Source organism: Castanea sativa, chromosome 1, assembly GCF_040712315.1.
Source record: "Castanea sativa cultivar Marrone di Chiusa Pesio chromosome 1, ASM4071231v1".
In the NCBI taxonomy this organism is placed as follows: domain Eukaryota; kingdom Viridiplantae; phylum Streptophyta; class Magnoliopsida; order Fagales; family Fagaceae; genus Castanea; species Castanea sativa.
This window is the reverse complement of record NC_134013.1, coordinates 73,940,586-73,957,986: the sequence shown is the minus strand read 5'-3', so window position 1 is coordinate 73,957,986 and position 17,401 is coordinate 73,940,586. Positions and strand designations below refer to the sequence as shown.

At 35.0% G+C, this 17,401-nt stretch overlaps 2 protein-coding genes across 2 annotated transcripts; one reads left to right on the top strand and one right to left on the bottom strand.

Annotated features, from left to right (window-relative positions):
- Window positions 1–9,300: 9,300 nt before the first annotated feature.
- LOC142643120 (FBD-associated F-box protein At5g60610-like) lies at window positions 9,301–11,096 on the top strand. The gene is made up of 2 exons (XM_075817659.1): window positions 9,301–10,403; window positions 10,513–11,096. The coding sequence occupies exons 1-2, from the start codon at window positions 9,414–9,416 to the stop codon at window positions 10,957–10,959; spliced, it is 1,437 nt and encodes a 478-aa protein (XP_075673774.1). The 5' UTR covers window positions 9,301–9,413; the 3' UTR covers window positions 10,960–11,096.
- A 3,634-nt stretch (window positions 11,097–14,730) lies between these two features.
- On the bottom strand, window positions 14,731–16,708 carry LOC142607565 (F-box/FBD/LRR-repeat protein At5g56420-like). Its single transcript, XM_075779100.1, has 2 exons — window positions 15,456–16,708; window positions 14,731–15,330 (listed from the first exon to the last, which is right to left on the bottom strand). Exons 1-2 carry the CDS (start codon window positions 16,425–16,427, stop codon window positions 14,896–14,898), a joined length of 1,407 nt encoding a protein of 468 aa, XP_075635215.1. The 5' UTR covers window positions 16,428–16,708; the 3' UTR covers window positions 14,731–14,895.
- Between the last annotated feature and the right edge of the window lie 693 nt (window positions 16,709–17,401).

The window sequence follows — 17,401 nt, the reverse complement described above, 5'->3', positions numbered from 1 at the left end:
AACGTAGAGAGAAAAACTAACTTTGCCATTAGAGGGTTTTTGGCCGGCAGCCCCGGTCGCCTTTGATTCGCTTTTCTTTCTTTTTCAGGCTGCAGAGAGAACCAGTGGTCCTTTGAAGTCCGAAGCATCCAGCCTACTGATCTTCTTGGCATCATCATATTAAAAGAAACGTTTTAAAGCAAAAGTTTATAAAGGAAAGTATACTAAAAGTTGGCAATATATGGTATTAAAACCATTGACAATAGTTATTCAAATTTTGAATTTTCAAAATTTAGCAATTAACGCATCTGACATTAAGGGATAATTGATTTCCTCAATTCACATAAATGAGTATTAAAATAAATACGATATTTTTTTATAAAAATATCCAACAATCCCCCACTTATTTTTATAAAAAATAAATAGATGGTAAGAACAAATTTTTTCTGGGTTAAGTAGAACATTATGCATAATGAGAGTGCCAATGGCTTGAACCCTCATTTAGTGTTTCAGCAACATTGTTTCAAAGTTAATAGTGATCTAAGTCTTGAACTATAACTTTTTCTATGGATACAAAACATTACATCACACACATAATATTCCAGTACTGTACTACAAGCTTTTAAGCTAGCACATTACGGCCTTGTGCTTTATCCCAGTATTCATGAGCTATCTAGAGAACTAGCCCCATTCTCAAAGGAAGCGGCCTCACTTCCATGCTTACTTAGGTGTGGCTATCAAAGATGTTCTTGTAACTCTAACATCCCACTCATAAGAGCTATAGTCCACATTAAGAGTTTTTAATAAATAAAAATAAAAACTTATCCTATATAACGTTACAAGATACATGGACGCACACCATAGGGAGGGACATGAGTATTATTACTCATACATATATTTAGTGCATGTTAATCAAACTACTCAATGATTAGTTTTTCCCTTTGAACCTAGTTCTTGGGATCTCCAATCCCTAGGTTGGGTATCCTTATAGGTAGTTTATTCTTCTTTGGGCTTAAGTCCCATCCCCTTCGATGCTATCCAGATCTTTTCTCTAGCTAGAGCTTTAGTTAATGGATCCGCAATATTATCATTTGTACTAATATAATCAACATTTATGGTACCATTGTTTATGTATGATCTCACAGTACTGTGTTTTCTTCTAATAGATCTGGATTTACCATTATAGTATTTGTTGCGCACTCTACCAATAGTGGCAGTACTATCACAATGAATTAAGACATGTGAAATAGGTTTCTCCCACATGGAAATTTCAGATAATAAATCTCGTAACCAACCTGCTTCTTCACTAGCTGAAGATAAGGCAATTAATTCTGCCTCCATGGTGGATTTAGCAATAATTTGTTGTTTTTTTAGATTTCCAACTTATTGCTCCACCACCTATAGTAAATACATAGCCAGTGGTAGACAAAGAATCACTTGATAAGGTGTTCCAACTAGCATCACTATATCCTTCAAGAACAACGGGATATCTTTGATATAGCAAACCATAATGCGCAGTTCTTTTTAAATATCTCATTAATTGAGTCATGGCATTCCAATGCTCAAAATTAGTTTTGCTAGTAAATCTTGCTAGAACTCCTACGGCATAGCAATATCAGGTCTAGTACAATCAGTAGCATATCTAAGACTTCCAATAATACTAGCATATTCCTTTTGATTGTAAATATCATTTTCATCTTTAGTAGGAAAAAGATGCACACTAGAGTCAAAAGGAATACTTGCAGGTTTACAATCAAAGTAATTATATTTTTTCAAAATTTTTTCTATATAATGAGATTGATCTATAAATATGCCATTTGAAGTTCTAGAAATTTTCATGCCAAGAATCACATTAGCTTCTCCTAAATCTTTCATATCAAAGTTATTTTTAAGAAGCATTTTGGTAGCATTTATAATATCCATATTAGTACCAAAAATTAGAAGATCATCAACATATAAACAAATTATAACATGAGCATCATCAAAAGTTTTATAATATATACATTTGTCACTTTCATTTGTTTTAGAACCATTAGAAAACAAACATTGATCAAATTTCTCATGCCACTGTCTAGGTGCTTGTTTTAAACCATATAGAGATTTTAATAATTTACATACCTTATGCTCATTACCTGGCATTGTAAAACCTTCTGGTTGGTCCATGTAGATTTCTTCTTCTAAATCTCCATTTAGAAATGTCGTATTTACATCCATTTGATGTATCATCAAATTATGAATAGCTGCAATAGCAATCAATAATCCAATAGATGTAACTTTAGTAACAGGAGAAAAAGTATCGAAAAAATCAATAACTTCTTTTTGTTTAAAACCTTTAGCTACAAGCCTTGCTTTGAATTTTTCAATAGATCCATCAGGTTTTAATTTTCTTCTAAGTACCCATTTACATCCAATTGTTTTACAACCTGGAGGTAAATCTACAAGTTTCCAAGTATTATTAGAGATAATAGAATCCATCTCATCATTGATGGCTTCTTTTCAAAAACCTGAATCAGAATAAGATAAAGCTTCCTCTAAGGAAGTAGGGTCACCTTGTAAATTATACACATAATATTCAGGACCAAAAACCTTTTCAATTCTAGGTCTTTTACTCCTCCTAGGTTCAAACTCATATTCATTAACATCTTTTGACTTAGATGTTGAACATTCAAAATTCTCTTGTTGTTCAAAATCCCCACTATTTTTATATTTAAATGGAAATTTATTTTCATGAAAAGTTGCATCTCTAGATTCAATTATTGTATTATTATCAATATCAAAAAATCTATAAGTTGTACTATTTAAAGAATAACCTAAAAATACACATGTAGAAGCCTTTACCCCTAGTTTAGGTCTTTTAGGGTCAGGTAGCCTCACATATGCTAAGCAACCCCAAACTTTGAAAAAATTCAGATTTAGTTTATATTTTTTCCATAATTCAAAAGGAGTTAAAAAAGTCTTTTTATGAGGTACTCTATTCAAAACAAAATTTGCAGTTAAAACAGCTTCACCCCAAAAATATTTAGGAGCCCCAGAACTAACAAGCATAGCATTAGTTAAATTTATAAGAGTCTTATTTTTACGTTCAACTACTCCATTTGAAGATGGAGAATAAGGGGCAGTAGTCTCATGAACAACACCAAGAGATTGAATATAATATTAAGATCAAGAGTATCATATTCTTTTCCTCTATCAGTTCTAAACCTTTTAACCTTTTTATCAAAAGTATTCTCAACTTCTTTTAAGAAAATTGATAATTTTTCAAAAGAATTACTTTTATTTTTCATAAGATAAACATATGAATATTTTGAAAAATCATCTATAAAGGTTATAAAATACCGATTACCTCCACGAGTCAAGTGTCCTTCAAATTCACAAATATCACTATGGATAAGCTCTAGTAATTCAGTATTTCTTTCAATTGATTTATGAGGCTTTTGAGTAATTTTAGTCATGCTACAAATTTCACATTTTTCAAGTTCATTTTCAAGTTTAGGAATTAAACCTAAACCACTCATATTTTTCATATATTTATTATTGATATGACATAATCTACCATGCCAAACATTCACACAAGAAACAATATAAGCAAAACTTGAATTTTCATTCATCTCAACATTAAGTTTAAATATGTCATCACAAGCATAGCCTTTGCCAACAAACATTCCCTTTTTAGAGAGTACATATTGATCAGCCTCAAAGACTTGTTTGAAACCAGCCTTATTCAACAAAAAACTAGAAACTAGATTCTTTCTAATGTTAGGAACATGAAAGACATCTTTGAGAGTGACTTCTCTCCCAGAAGTAAATTTGAGAAGCACCTCTCCAATACCCATAACATCAATGGTATGAGAATCACCAAGCATAATTTTCTTTTTCTCATCCAAGATGGTGTAGGTCTTGAACCAGTTTTTATCATAACAAACATGTCTGGTTGCCCCAGAACAATCCACCACCCTCCTAAGCCTTCGAGAATATTAATCTCGGTAACCATAGCCACAAGAGGCTCTTCAATGACATTGGTTTGAGCCATAGGCCCATGTTTTCGAAAACGACAATTTCTAGCCGAATGTCCAGGTTTTCCACATACAAAACATGCATAATTGCTATTATTAGTGTGGTTGCCATTATTTGGAGCATGCTTAGGATAGTGTGCTTGGTTCTTTCTTTGATTAGAGTGGGTCTTATGTTAAGGCTGATTTCCATTTGGCCTACGTTTGAAGTTCCTTTTCTTAGGCCTTACATAGTCATTATTTTTTGCATTGGCTTTTGGCATGTTTTCATTTGAAGAGATAAAATTTACCTTAGGACCATTTGCTCCATGAAGTTTAACAGTTTTGTCTTGGTTTCTTGCCTCTTCCTCCACTCTCAAACAGGTGATAAGGGATTCAATGGAGAGTTCCTTTTGCTTGTGTCTCAGAACTTTGGCAAACTCCTTCCAAGATTCAGGCAGCTTGTCAATGATGGCTGAAACTTGCATTTGTTCATCTACATAAATGCCTTCAGATCGAACATCTTGTGCAATCATTTGGAGTTCATAGGATTGTTCCACCACGGACTTGCCTTCAACCATCTGAAATCTGAAAAATCGGCTACATGCATATTTCTTGGATCCAGCTTCCTCTGTATCATATTTTTGATATAATGCCTTCCATATCTTTTTGGCTGATTTGTAAGCTTGATCATAATAATCATACAAATCATCAGAAAGAAAATTAAGTAAATAATTTCTACAGTAAAGATGACCCTTATCCCATTTCTTAACATCTTTTTCATGTTGAGAAAGATCTTCTTCAGTCAATTGTTCAGATTTCTTTTTCTTTGGTTTTTTCTCAGTTAACACATAAGCCACATTCAAGAGAGTAAGATAAAATAAAGTCTTTTGTCTCCACCTCTTAAAGTTAACACCATGGAAGTGGAATGGCTTATTAAGATCACCCGCTCCAGAGGAATTAGACATAACATTACCATTTTCCAAGGATGATTTTGTGTTCTCCATATCGTTTTGTCTCAAATTGTTGGAAATAAAGGAGAGATAATACCTGAATTTTCCTTGGAAATTACACAATTTGATTTTACCAAAAAGAGGTGGCAGAGATGAGGCGTGGACCAAGTCACTGTCTTGAGACAAATCGTGCCGTCTACGGTATATCCGATGTAGTTAGACAAATAGTTTCTACACGTTGTCCCCATGATACAACAGCCCAGCCACCTTTGCTGATTATCCTTGCGAGCCTACACTGCTCGTAGGATATAAGCTCTCTATAGTACTTTCTTTTCCCAGAAAATTTTGTAAAAGGTAAAATATTTTTTGTGAGTAGTAAGAAGCAAAAGATGGTAAGTGTTTAGAAAAAAATTGTTTTTGAAAAGTTTGCAGCTTTGTAATTAAAAAAAAATAAAAAAGTATCTAAGACTTTTATTTCTTTTCATATATATATATATATATATATATATAGCTAGACACGTTGCTTGTCCTTAGCCAAAAAATAAAAACGTTTGCTATCTTTAAAGCTTTAAATGATTATAAAAATATTGAAATCAATGCCTGAGTTAATAGCTTTCTTTTTATATATAAATATATATATTATATATAAACCAGTCAAAACTTTTTTTTTTTTCAAAGTTTGTACGTTGAGACAAGTTAATAGACAAAACAAGTTTGTCTTTTTAGTGTCAAGATGCCTTTTAAAAATGACAGCCCCTACGTGGCTGTCCTTTAAACACTAAGTAATAATTTCCTTTGAAATTTTGACTATACACAATAATTGCAACCAAGAATGGAAAGTACTATATAATGCTATAATCCATCAACGGTGAATTATATAAATATATAGTTGTACAATATCTGATACTTTCTATCTATAACGTTACTATTAAATATATTAAAAGAAACGTTTTAAAGCAAAAGTTTACAAAGGAAAGTATACTAAAAGTTGGCAATATATGGTATTAAAACCATTGACAATAGCTATTCAAATTTTGAATTTTCAAAATTTAGCAATTAACGCATCTGACATTAAGGGATAATTGATTTCCTCAATTTACATAAATGAGTTTTAAAATAAATATGATATTTTTTATAAAAATATCCAACAGTGAGAAACTCTAGAAGAAATAACCATATATTAAGGTGATTTTGGAATCCATTTATCATCCCAAACCCGTATACTTTGTCCATTCCCACACACCACCTCATCCCTTTCCTCACAGCTTCTTGAACAGCAATCAGACTCCTCCAAACATATGATGGTTTTAAACCCAGTGAAGCATTAACGAAATCACATTTAGGAAAACATCTTGCCTTGAAGACCCTATATGCAAGAATTTTGACCCTGTTGTAATCGCCATCCTTGCTTCGCTAACAAAGCCAAATTAAAAGGTTTTAGAAGTTTAAAACCCATCCCACCACATGATTTAGGCACACACACAATTTTTCCTAACTCAACCATGTCATTTTCTTTTCATGCTAGTCAATTCATCACAAAGGGAATCAGGAATTTTAAAACAGCTCATAGTATCCGTTAGAACAGCTTGTGCAACTACCTTAATCAAAATCTCTTTGCCAGCCTTTGATAGTAGTTTCTCCTTCCACCCAGAAAGCTTTTTAGCCAATTTTTCCTTAACTTCATTAAAAGTATTTCTCCTATTCCGTCCAACCAGTGAAGGAAGACTAAGATAATTCTCATGCTGTTTGATAATTTGAGTTCCAAACCTTGTCTTAATTTCATTTTGAATACTTCTATCAATATTGTTGTTGAAAAATAATGATGTCTTTGCCCTATTCAACTGCTGACCAGATGCTTCTTTATACACTTTCAAAACACTCTATAAAGAATTACATTCCTCCAAAGAAGCTTTATAGAAGATTAAGCTATCATCTGCAAAGAATAAATGGGAAAGACTAAGAGCATCCCAACAAACAGCCCCCCCTTCCATGTCACCATCCTGAACTGATTTTTTGATTAAAGCAAAGATACCTTCTACACAAATCAAAAAAAGATAAGGAGAAAGAGGATTCCCTTGGCGTAAGCCCCTTGTAGGGATGATATTGCCTTGAGGACACCCATTAATATGAATAGAATAGGAAACAGAGGATATACATTGCATCATAAGACCCCTCCATTTGGAATTAAAGCCCAATTTTTCCATTATTTTTTCCAAACACACCCATTCAACCCTATTATAAGCCTTACTCATATCCAATTTAAGAGCCATCTCCCCAATTTTTCCATTTTTCTTTTGATTTATGTGATGCATAATTTCAAATGCTACTAAGACATTATCCGTGATTAATCTACCATGCACAAAAGCACTTTAAGTATCACTAATAATTTTTTGTAGGATTTTTTTGAGTCTATTGGCAAGAGTTTTTTAGGCTAATTTATAAATTACATTACACAAGCTAATAGGATGATAATTTATGACCCTTTTTTATTCTTAATCTTAGGTATTAAGACAATGAGTTCCATTAAATTTAGGAGGAATAATGCCAAGATTAGGAAATCCAAAACAGTTTTAGTCACCACACTAGCAATAGTAGGCCAAAAATGTTGAAAAAATAAAGAAGACATACCTTCAAAACCGGGAGACTTCAGTGGATACATTTGTTTCAGCGACCTAGTCACTTCAAATTCTTTGAACTCATCCGTAAGCATGGTATTCATTTCCACGGTTACCTTCAGTTGGACAGTTTGTAGCAACTCTGTAAACTCCACTGGGTTTGATGATTTAAATAGATTAGAATAATAGTCCAGCGCTATAGTCTCAAATTCTCAATATCTCTCAAATCCTCCTTCCAAACATCATTTTGGTCTAGCAATCCATTAATATTATTCTTCTAAAAACTAGTGGCCTTTGAATGGAAGTAAGCAGTGTTTTGATCTCCACCTTGGAACCAATTCAGCCTAGACCTCTGATACCACATTGAGTCTTGCTTATCCAGCCAACAATTAAGTTCAATCTGTGTTTCCCTCAGAGAATATTTTCAGGAGTTCCAACTTGCATCTCCAACCACTCTAATTTCCTTTTCAGTCTAGCAATATTATTACCAACATGACCAAAGACTTTCTTGTTCCATACCTCCAATTTAGAGCGACAATTATCCAAACATTGCTGTAACGGAAATTCAGTTCCCATATGTACACCCTCCTGCCATGCAGAGTTGACAACTTCCTCACAACTAGCCTCTTTCAACCACATTGCTTCAAACCTGAAAATTTTCTTTGCCCTTCACGTTTTGCTTACCTACTAATTGGAGAGACAAAGGACAATGATTAGAGACTAAATAACTTTTATGAAACAACTTAGCTTTGGGAAATTTTATCAACCAATCCACCGTAGCAACAGCCCTGTCCAATCGTTCCCTAATTTGAGATCCATCCGATTTTTGATAAAGCCAAGTAAATTTTGGTTCTACAAAACCCAAGTCACATAGGCCATACCAATTGAGAATAGGACTATAAATGAACCAAACCGTTCATAAACAGCTCAAGTTTGGCTTGATAAAAAGCTCGTTTATGTTTGTTGGTTTATAAACAAGCCAAGCTTAAGTTTTAGTTTTAGGCTTGTTTAACAAACAAGCTGAGCCCAAATAAAAATATTTGTTCATGAACAAGCTCATGAACACCAAAACTCGTTACAAAAGTAACAAAACAAGTTCAGCCTAAGGCTTATTTATGAGTTTGATAATAAAATTGATATGAGCTTGACAAGTAAGCTCATATCCTTCTAAGACTTTAATTAATTATAAGCTTAGACCACTCATCTAAACCAAATAGGCTAAATAATAAACTTGATATAGGCTTAATAATATATTTGTGTTGGATCTCAAGCTCAAAAGCATAATATTGAGCTTGAGTTTTGGCTTGATATTGAGCTCAAACTTGGCTTGACTAATGAATCAAGCTAAGCCAAGCCAACCCAAGCCAAGCCGAGCTCAAGCTTTTATTCTTTATAACGAACTCAAGCTTTTATACTTTATAACGAGCTCAAATGTGAACATTATTTGTAGGCTTGTATCAAGCTCAAACCAAGTTTGAACATTCTACTTTTATTGTCAAGCCGAGCTTAAACATTCACTACTCGACAAAACTCGACTTGTTTACGGCGCTAGTTGAGAACATCCACAAACCTCAGCATCTGTTAAGCTAGTCTATTTGCACCCCCCTTCCTTTCCAAATAAGTTAATTAGTTCATTAAAATCACCTATAACCATCATGGAAAAGTGGAGATGCCACTGAGATATTTTAAAAGATTCCAAGATTCAACCCTCCTTTGAGAACGTTAGGTTTTATTTAGATTGAAAGTAACAGCTAATATATTTATTTTTTCTTTAAGTACGACTCAAATTATCATTCCTTTACCATCACTGTAATCTGTAGACAGCCACAAGACTCAGGTCTCAGAGCTTGGTTGGAATCGGAAGAAAGATTGAAAGCATGAAGGAGCACATGAGAGAAACGAAAGAGAAAGAGGAGAGCCTCTCAGAGTCAGAAGAGGAGAGGCTTGACTTTATCAGCCGTGTACCAGACTCCATACTCTCCTATATCCTCTCTTTTCTCCCAACCCGAGAGGCCGTCCTCACAAGCATTTTGTCAAGCAGATGGAGGACTGTCTGGACTCTCGTCCCTACCCTCGACCTGGACCAGAGAAAGCTCTCCAAAACATTAGTAGATCAGAGCAGTTGTACTACTTTGGGGGACATACTCTCCAATCTCTGGATGCTTCGCAATACAGTTCCCAATTCCACGCCCATACAGAAGTTGCGCATCCATTGGTTCACCCACTGTTTTCCACTCCATGCCCACACTTGGATCCGCGCCAACATTCTGCACGGTTTGCAAGACCTCGATCTCTCCATATCTACTCCTTTGGAGTTGCCCCGTTGTCTCTTCTTCTGTACAACATTAGTTCTTCTCAAATTGAAGGGTCAGTTTCTTCTCAATCCTGTTCCTTCGGCTTCTACGCTCCCAAGTCTCAAGACTCTGCTGCTTCAACGTGTTCATTATGCAAACCCCAACTCTCTCTCCACGCTCCTCGCTGCCTGCCCGGTCCTCCAAGATTTGACCCTCATTGTGTTTGGTTCTGATTTGGAACGTTTGGACAATAATAATGCAGCAGCAGCAGCAGCAGCCAAGTTCAATATCATTGTACTCGTACCTACGCTGGAAACATTTCTCTTACATCTTCAGGATTTATGGTACTCACACAAAATCCAAATAAACACCCCAGCTCTCAAGTCCTTTCAATTCCTAGGTTGGATGGGTGAGGATGTTGTGTTGGAAAACCTCCCCAACTTGGTTAAATTGTTCCTTCATGCAGAGAAACATATATTTACGAGTTTCAAAGAATATTCAAATAGGGTATTGGACTTCATGCGACCACTCTATAACGTTAAATCCATGGAATTTCACATAAAAGCTGCACAGGTAGGTAACCAAGGACATGTTACGTTTTTCATTGCTCTGACTCTCTATATACTAGTTAATAATATTGTTGTGACTATGTGAAATTTGTAATTGTTATGTTGTGGTGCAGTTCCTCAACCATGCTTCTAAAATTGATGATGTCCCCATGTTTCATAATTTGTCTTCCTTGAAGTTTTATGGTGAGCTGTGGTGTAAATCATGTGTGTGGAATGCAGTTCGACCATTCCTTTGTCGGGCTCCAAAGCTACAAACACTTGCCTTTGAATTGACAAATTGGCCAGGCTATGGTTGTTGTGCACCTGTTGATTGCTTGGAGGAGGCGTTAGATGTTCCTGAATGTCTGTCATCACACCTTACAACCTGTTATCACAAAGGCTTTTCAGGGAATGACATTGAGATGCAACTTGTTAGACAGATTCTAAAGGCGGCTAGAGTGTTAAAGACAATGAATATCATTGTTGGAAGTGATCTTGACTCACAGGCGAAGCTTCATATTCACGAGGAGTTATTGACGTTCCCAAGGAGCTCTCAAACTTGTCAATTTGTATTTGACTAAAGCATACTTCCATTTTTAGTCTCTCTCTCTCTTAATTGTCCCGAAGCAGGAGTTTTATGGGAATGCCGATATTGTTCTTGGCATCTTTAATATGAAACTTTAATGAATTTTAAATTAGAAATACTTGTTTAATGGCCTCTCTGTCTCTGTCTCTGTCTCTACTTGTATATTCTTTTTTAAAAAGATGCATAGAAAATATAATGCTTACTATATCCGCTAACCTGTTTTATAATGGATGCCTCATTCAACTTATTGTTATATACTTTTTTTTTTTTTGTTGGAGAGATAGTTTTAATTTATAGCGTCTGCTCCTGATAATTTTTCTTTATTCTCATTCAACTTATTGTTCTATACTTTGTTGATGCTAAAGTGAGTCACTGAGTCCAGTTGGCATGGTGGGAACTCAATTTTGCTATATGAGTTGTTGATGATGGTAGTGGGGGCTTCTTTTGTGTAGATTTCACTCTTTACTTCTTTGGTTGTTTCTAGTTCAAGCAATTGGTGGGCAAATTTTACTTCCTAAGCCCATGGCATATGCTTCTCCTTCACTATAAAGTTTTGTTTCTAATGGCCTCAAAGGTCTGAGCAACTTTTGAGGGCTAGTGTTCTTCTACTGGTGGCTATTGTTATTTCATTTACAATTTTTACCATGCTCATGTCTTAGTTCACTTGTGTCTGGAGACTTGGTGCTCTGGCTTCTCTATAAGTTTTATCATTACAATCTTTGTTGCAGATTATGTTTCTTCAAATGATACAGGTAATTGGTTCACTAATTATTTCATGATTCTCAATCATACTATTCAAATGATGTGGCATTTAGTTCATTCCTCTTAGATATTACATGTCACCTGCTTTGATTTAATATGCTGTGGCATGCCTATATTCAAATGTAATTTAGTCTTTGCTATGTTGGAGTTTATTCCTATGCTTGGAACAAATAAGTGTTTGATAATATGTAGAAGCAAATCATTCCATTCGTATATAAATTTGGGGAAAAGCATTTGCTACAAATTTGCAAGCCAAAAGAATTGTCATTTATAACTGATGTTGGAACTACAATAAGCCATGATCTGTAATAGGTGATTTACTGAAGGTATGGCTTTGGCTGAAGGTTCATGTTCTTGATTTACTTAATTTAGGCTAGCCAGAATACAGCCTCTTTGTCTAAATTTAAGCAGACTATGCTTTATCTAGTGTAGTTAAATCTATTTCAGATTTGAGGTCTGAACTTGATTTTAGGATGAGCTTAAAGCAAAATTATCAGGAATGTACTGTGCTGGTGGTTGAACCAGCTGAAGTATTAACTGGCAGATCTCAAAAATCGGTTGTTGAACTGGATTGAACTGACAACATCAAAAATTATAAATTGGCTGGGAAGAAAATAAAGCAGATAAGAGTAAAGGGCTCCTCTTTCTTTACACTCTACTTGAAGTGGGCAAATTGTATGTAGCAATTATCATGGTGATTCAAACTTGGAACCTAAAGTTTGAATCAGAACAGGCAGTATCTCTAAGTCATAAGAACTTTCTTAGTAAAAGTTATCTTTCTATACTAATTAGTTTTTACCTACGTTAATAATTGTAGTTATTATGTACTAGATATTTGTTATATTAAGAAATCAGTGGCTCAATTGGTGATGCAACTGTTAAACTGGTCGTATAGAAAACTGACCCTTGCTCAGGTTGATGCTCAGTATGATTTTGATAACTATGGCTTAAGGTGGTCCTAGCATTTATTGAAGCTGAGCTTTGATATCTATTTCTTTGTCAATGTTGAATGTTATGCTTGAAAATTTTAGATTAAAAGCTACTTGTTTTGTGGTTTTGGTACAGAATCTGTCACCACACAATGTTATCACACTGATCACTAGGCCGGTGGGTTAGTTGCCAGAAATTTCACAACTTCTCCATTGTTCATGAAATTTTCAACTTTATACTCTTATCCCCCAACCAAACAAAATTAAAGGAATTTCTTTTCTAGATAATAACCCATGCTTTGATATATACCTTTTTCATTGCAGGGGGGTTAATCAATCCGTGTGTGTGAGTTTATTAGAAAATCGGGACCTACTCTTCCAAAGGCTCGTGCATAATGCTCTAATGGTCCAGTCTTGACTTCTTTCACTGTTAAATCATTGAAAGTGGTACTATTATGCATTTCATGATTGTAAATGGTGTTCCTTGTGCTTACAAAAAGCTTGTGGCTGAATCATTAGATAGCAACTGGCTTACTTTTCCTTTTATTCATTCTGTGATACACTCGTAAAAATATTGGAGTTTGTGTATTTTTTTTTGCTTTTCCATACATTATTCTGAAATGAATGCATGTTTACAAAGATAAATATTGCTTTTGATGTCATAAGCTACAGACATTAGCATTAATCTTGAAAGGTTTTGCTTCTGATTTTGGGATATGTTCTGTTCAATGATGAAATGGCAATTGATTTGCAGAGGAAAATAAAACAAAGAACCTGGATAATGTATGGAAAAATAGTTGCAACATAATAAGAGCATAGAAATTCCAAGCTTTAATAGTGCTTCAAAAGAAGAGCCCAGTCAAACTCTTCCCATTGATTGCAGGGGTGCTCAATGCCCAACAAAATTAACAACATAATTTGAAATTAACTAAGATTAGTAAGTGCATCTAGTAAGCTCTCTGCATCAACCTGTGATTGTTAATGACTAGCTGTCATTTGAAAACAATGACAAAATATTATTTATATAGCTAGACATTTTTTTTTTCTTCCCCAAATTCATAAAAGAAGAGCAGCTATGAGAAGCATAGCATGCATAGTCAAAGAACACCAATGAAAATTTAGAACCTATTTTCACATTTCTCACCTCAGCAAGAATACAAGAAACTTTTATCTCTTGGATATTCAGGAGAACTAGGATTAAAAAGCTCAGACAATAACTCAACAACTATATGCTATGTCGGGGGGGGGGGGGGTGTTCCCCAAATTGAAAACTTGCTTACTAAAATTAAATCTTCAAGCATTTTGCCTCAATAGCATATTAATAAACTCCAAAATAGCAAAAATGGAAAATGAATTACACAAGCATGTACCTAATTACACGTGCATATAGCCACACCACAAGATATTAAATCAAAACAGGTGACATGTAATATCCAAGAGGAACAAACCAAATGCCACATCCTCTGAATACTATCATTGAGAATCATGAAATGATTTCTGAACAAGTTCCCCATATCATTTGAAGAAACATAATCTACAACAAAGATTGTAGTGACTAACTTCTAGAGAAGCCAAAGCACTAAGATTCTAATCACAAGTGAACTAAGACATGAATAGGGTAAAAATTATAAACAAAATAACAATAGAAGCCATCAGTAGAGGCATCCACAAAAGTTGTTCCACCTTTGACACATTTAAAACAAAACTTTTTTTTTTTTGGGAAAGGTAAAACAAAACTTTTACAATCAAAGAGAAGCATATGCCATGGGCATGAGGAGCTACATTTTTCCCACCAAATCACTCAAACTGAAAATAGCTAAAGAAATAAAGATTGAAATCTTAACAACAGAGAAGCTAGCTCTACCACCAGGTCCACCATCAATAACCCTCAGAGCAAAATTGATGGGACCATGATGGTTGGACTCGCTTCAGCATAAACAAAGTGTACAACTATAGGCTAAATGAGGTCCCCAACTTATATGAATGTTAGTGGATATATAGCAAGCACTATATATCATATGCATTTTTTTTATAAAGAAAACACAAGTGAGAGAGAGAGAGAGAGAGAGAGAGAGTTCACCAATAAACAAATATTTCTAATCTTGAATCCATTAAAATCAAATGAAAGATGCAAAGAACAATGGGCATTACCATAATGTTGTTGCTTCTCGCCAATAAAAGAGAGAGAGAGAGAGAGAGAGAGAGAGAGAGAGAGAGAGAGAGTAAAAAATAAAATATCCTTAGTCAAATGCAATTTGACAAGAATGAGAGGTCCTTTGGTAATTGCTTATTTCCTCGCAAACTCGGAGCTTCACCTCTGAGTCTAGAGTATCATCAACAGATATGCTCATAGTCTTTAACACTCTTGCTGCCTTCAGGATCTGTCTAACAAGTTCCATCTCAATCTCATTCCCTGAAAGTTCTCTATAATGACAGGCTGTAAGGTGTGATGACAAACATTCAGGAACATCTTGCAGCTTCTCTAAGCAACCATCAATTGCAGATCTACCAGTATGATCAACACCCAAATCAAAGACAAGTACTTGAAGCTTTGGAGTCCGATGAAGCAAGACTTGTACTACACGCCACTCAAAATAATGAAAACCATAAAGGCTCAAGGAATTCAAATTAGGAAACATGGGAATATCATCATGACTAGAAGCATTGTAAAGGATCTGCATGAAAGCAACAATGACACTTTCACAAGGTCACAACTCACTCGCAACAATATTATTAAGTAATTAGCAAATTAAGTAATGATATAGAGTTAAGAGTATGAAAAATGGTAAAGTGCCCTTACCTCTACAACTTCTATGCATAGTTCCATGTCTACAATGTTAGAAAGTGGTCTCATGAAGTCCCGTACCCTCTTTGCATAATCTTGAATGCTCACACCATGTTGTATGTCAATGTCAATTAGTGTATCATCCAGATTGGGAAGGTTTTCCAACACAACATCCTCGCCCAAAGGACCACTGAAAGAAAAGTACTCGAGAGCTGGGGTGTTTATGTAAACTTTGTATGACGAAGACTCAACAAGTAAATTTAACGTTTTCAGCGTGCCCACGAGTACAATTAGATTGAAATTGTCCAAATTTGTGAAATTTGCATTGAGGGTCAAATCTTGGAGGACAGTGCAGGCATTGAGGAGGGTGGAGAGAGAGTCAGAGTTTGCAAACTTAACATTTCTAAGTTCTAGAATCCTTAGACTTGGGAACTCACAAGCAGAAGGAGGATTGATAAGAATGTTAAAGTTACCCTCCAATTTGAGAACCACTAATGTTGAACAAAAGAAGACACTACGGGGCAACTCCAAAAATTCATCAGGACCAGTAAATATGGAGAGATTGAGCTCTTCCACACGATGCCGAAAGGTGGCACGGACCCATGTGTCTATATGGAGCGGAACACAATTGTTTAAACAACGGATGCGCAACTTGTGTATGGGTGTGGGATCGGGAACTGTATTGCGAAGAATAAAGATCCTGGAAACTATTTCCGGGAATCTAAAAGTTTGATTTTGTGTTCTAAAAAGTTGGTCCTCATCCAAGTCAAGAACTGGGACGAGAGTCCAGAGAGGCCTCCACCTGCTCGACAAAATGCTTGTGACGACAGCGTCTTTGGTTGGGAGCAAGGAGACGATATGGCTGAGGAGAGAGTCGGGTAGTGTGCTGATAATGTCAGCATCAGTGTTCATTAGGGACTTTTGTCGAACAGAAGATAGGCAACTCTCTGCTCTTTCAATTCTACGTCTCTGCCCGCTCATATTCATATAATCACATATGCTAGCGTCAATCTGCTTCCGATTCAGTCTGTGTTTCGCTTTGAGTGAGTAGATGGCTGAAGGGTTTCAACTTTCGGATTCATATCCCGTGCATTACCCTAGCTATTGCACGGTGCAATAGCTTTAATATCAGCCATTGATTAAATCTAATGCTCAAAAAATTGACACGTCATATCTTCACGCTGGCAATCCGCATACTTCAATTTCTCTCTTATCTCTTCTCTTTACACTTCAGCAGTTCAGCTTTCCCAAATTTGAATTTCAGGAAAAAAAAATCTCTCTTGGAGATTGTAAATTCATGGCTGAATCTCTGTGGGCTTCAAATCGTCCCACACCACCGCCACCAGTGATGCTTCCTGGTCTAGTCTTCTCTTCTTTCAAGGTTTTCTCGTAGCTCTCTCTCTTCTCATTGCACCCACACCACTGCCGTTGGCGGTGCTTATTACCAGTGTCACCACCACTGGTGGCTACCGGGTCTCTCCTCTCGCCCTCTCAAATTTATTTTCTCTTTTATTTTTCATTTTTTCATTTTTTGTTGTTTCAGTTTTAATTATTTTGATGACTTTTTTGCCTCCCATTAACAACTGTAACAACCCAGTACTTTAGGATTTGTTATGAAAATATTAAGACATTTTGTTATCATCATAATATCTTCACAATTATTAAAATGTTAATTCTTTACCCGTCAAAATAAAATATAACAAAATTATAAAGGTATTACGAAAATGTTGTACCATTATGTTGTGTTTCTAGATTTTTTTTTTTCTTTTGGTTTATTCAACTTTGTCAAACCAAAATTTACTATTTCACATACATTTTTTTTTGGTTGACTTTTTGTTTTTTTATTGTATTTTTATATTTATGGATAATTTTAAGTAAAAACACACATTTTTACGCACAAAAAAAATAAAAAAAAAAAAAAAAAACTTAGGATAAAAACACTTTTCATCCTTTATGTTTGG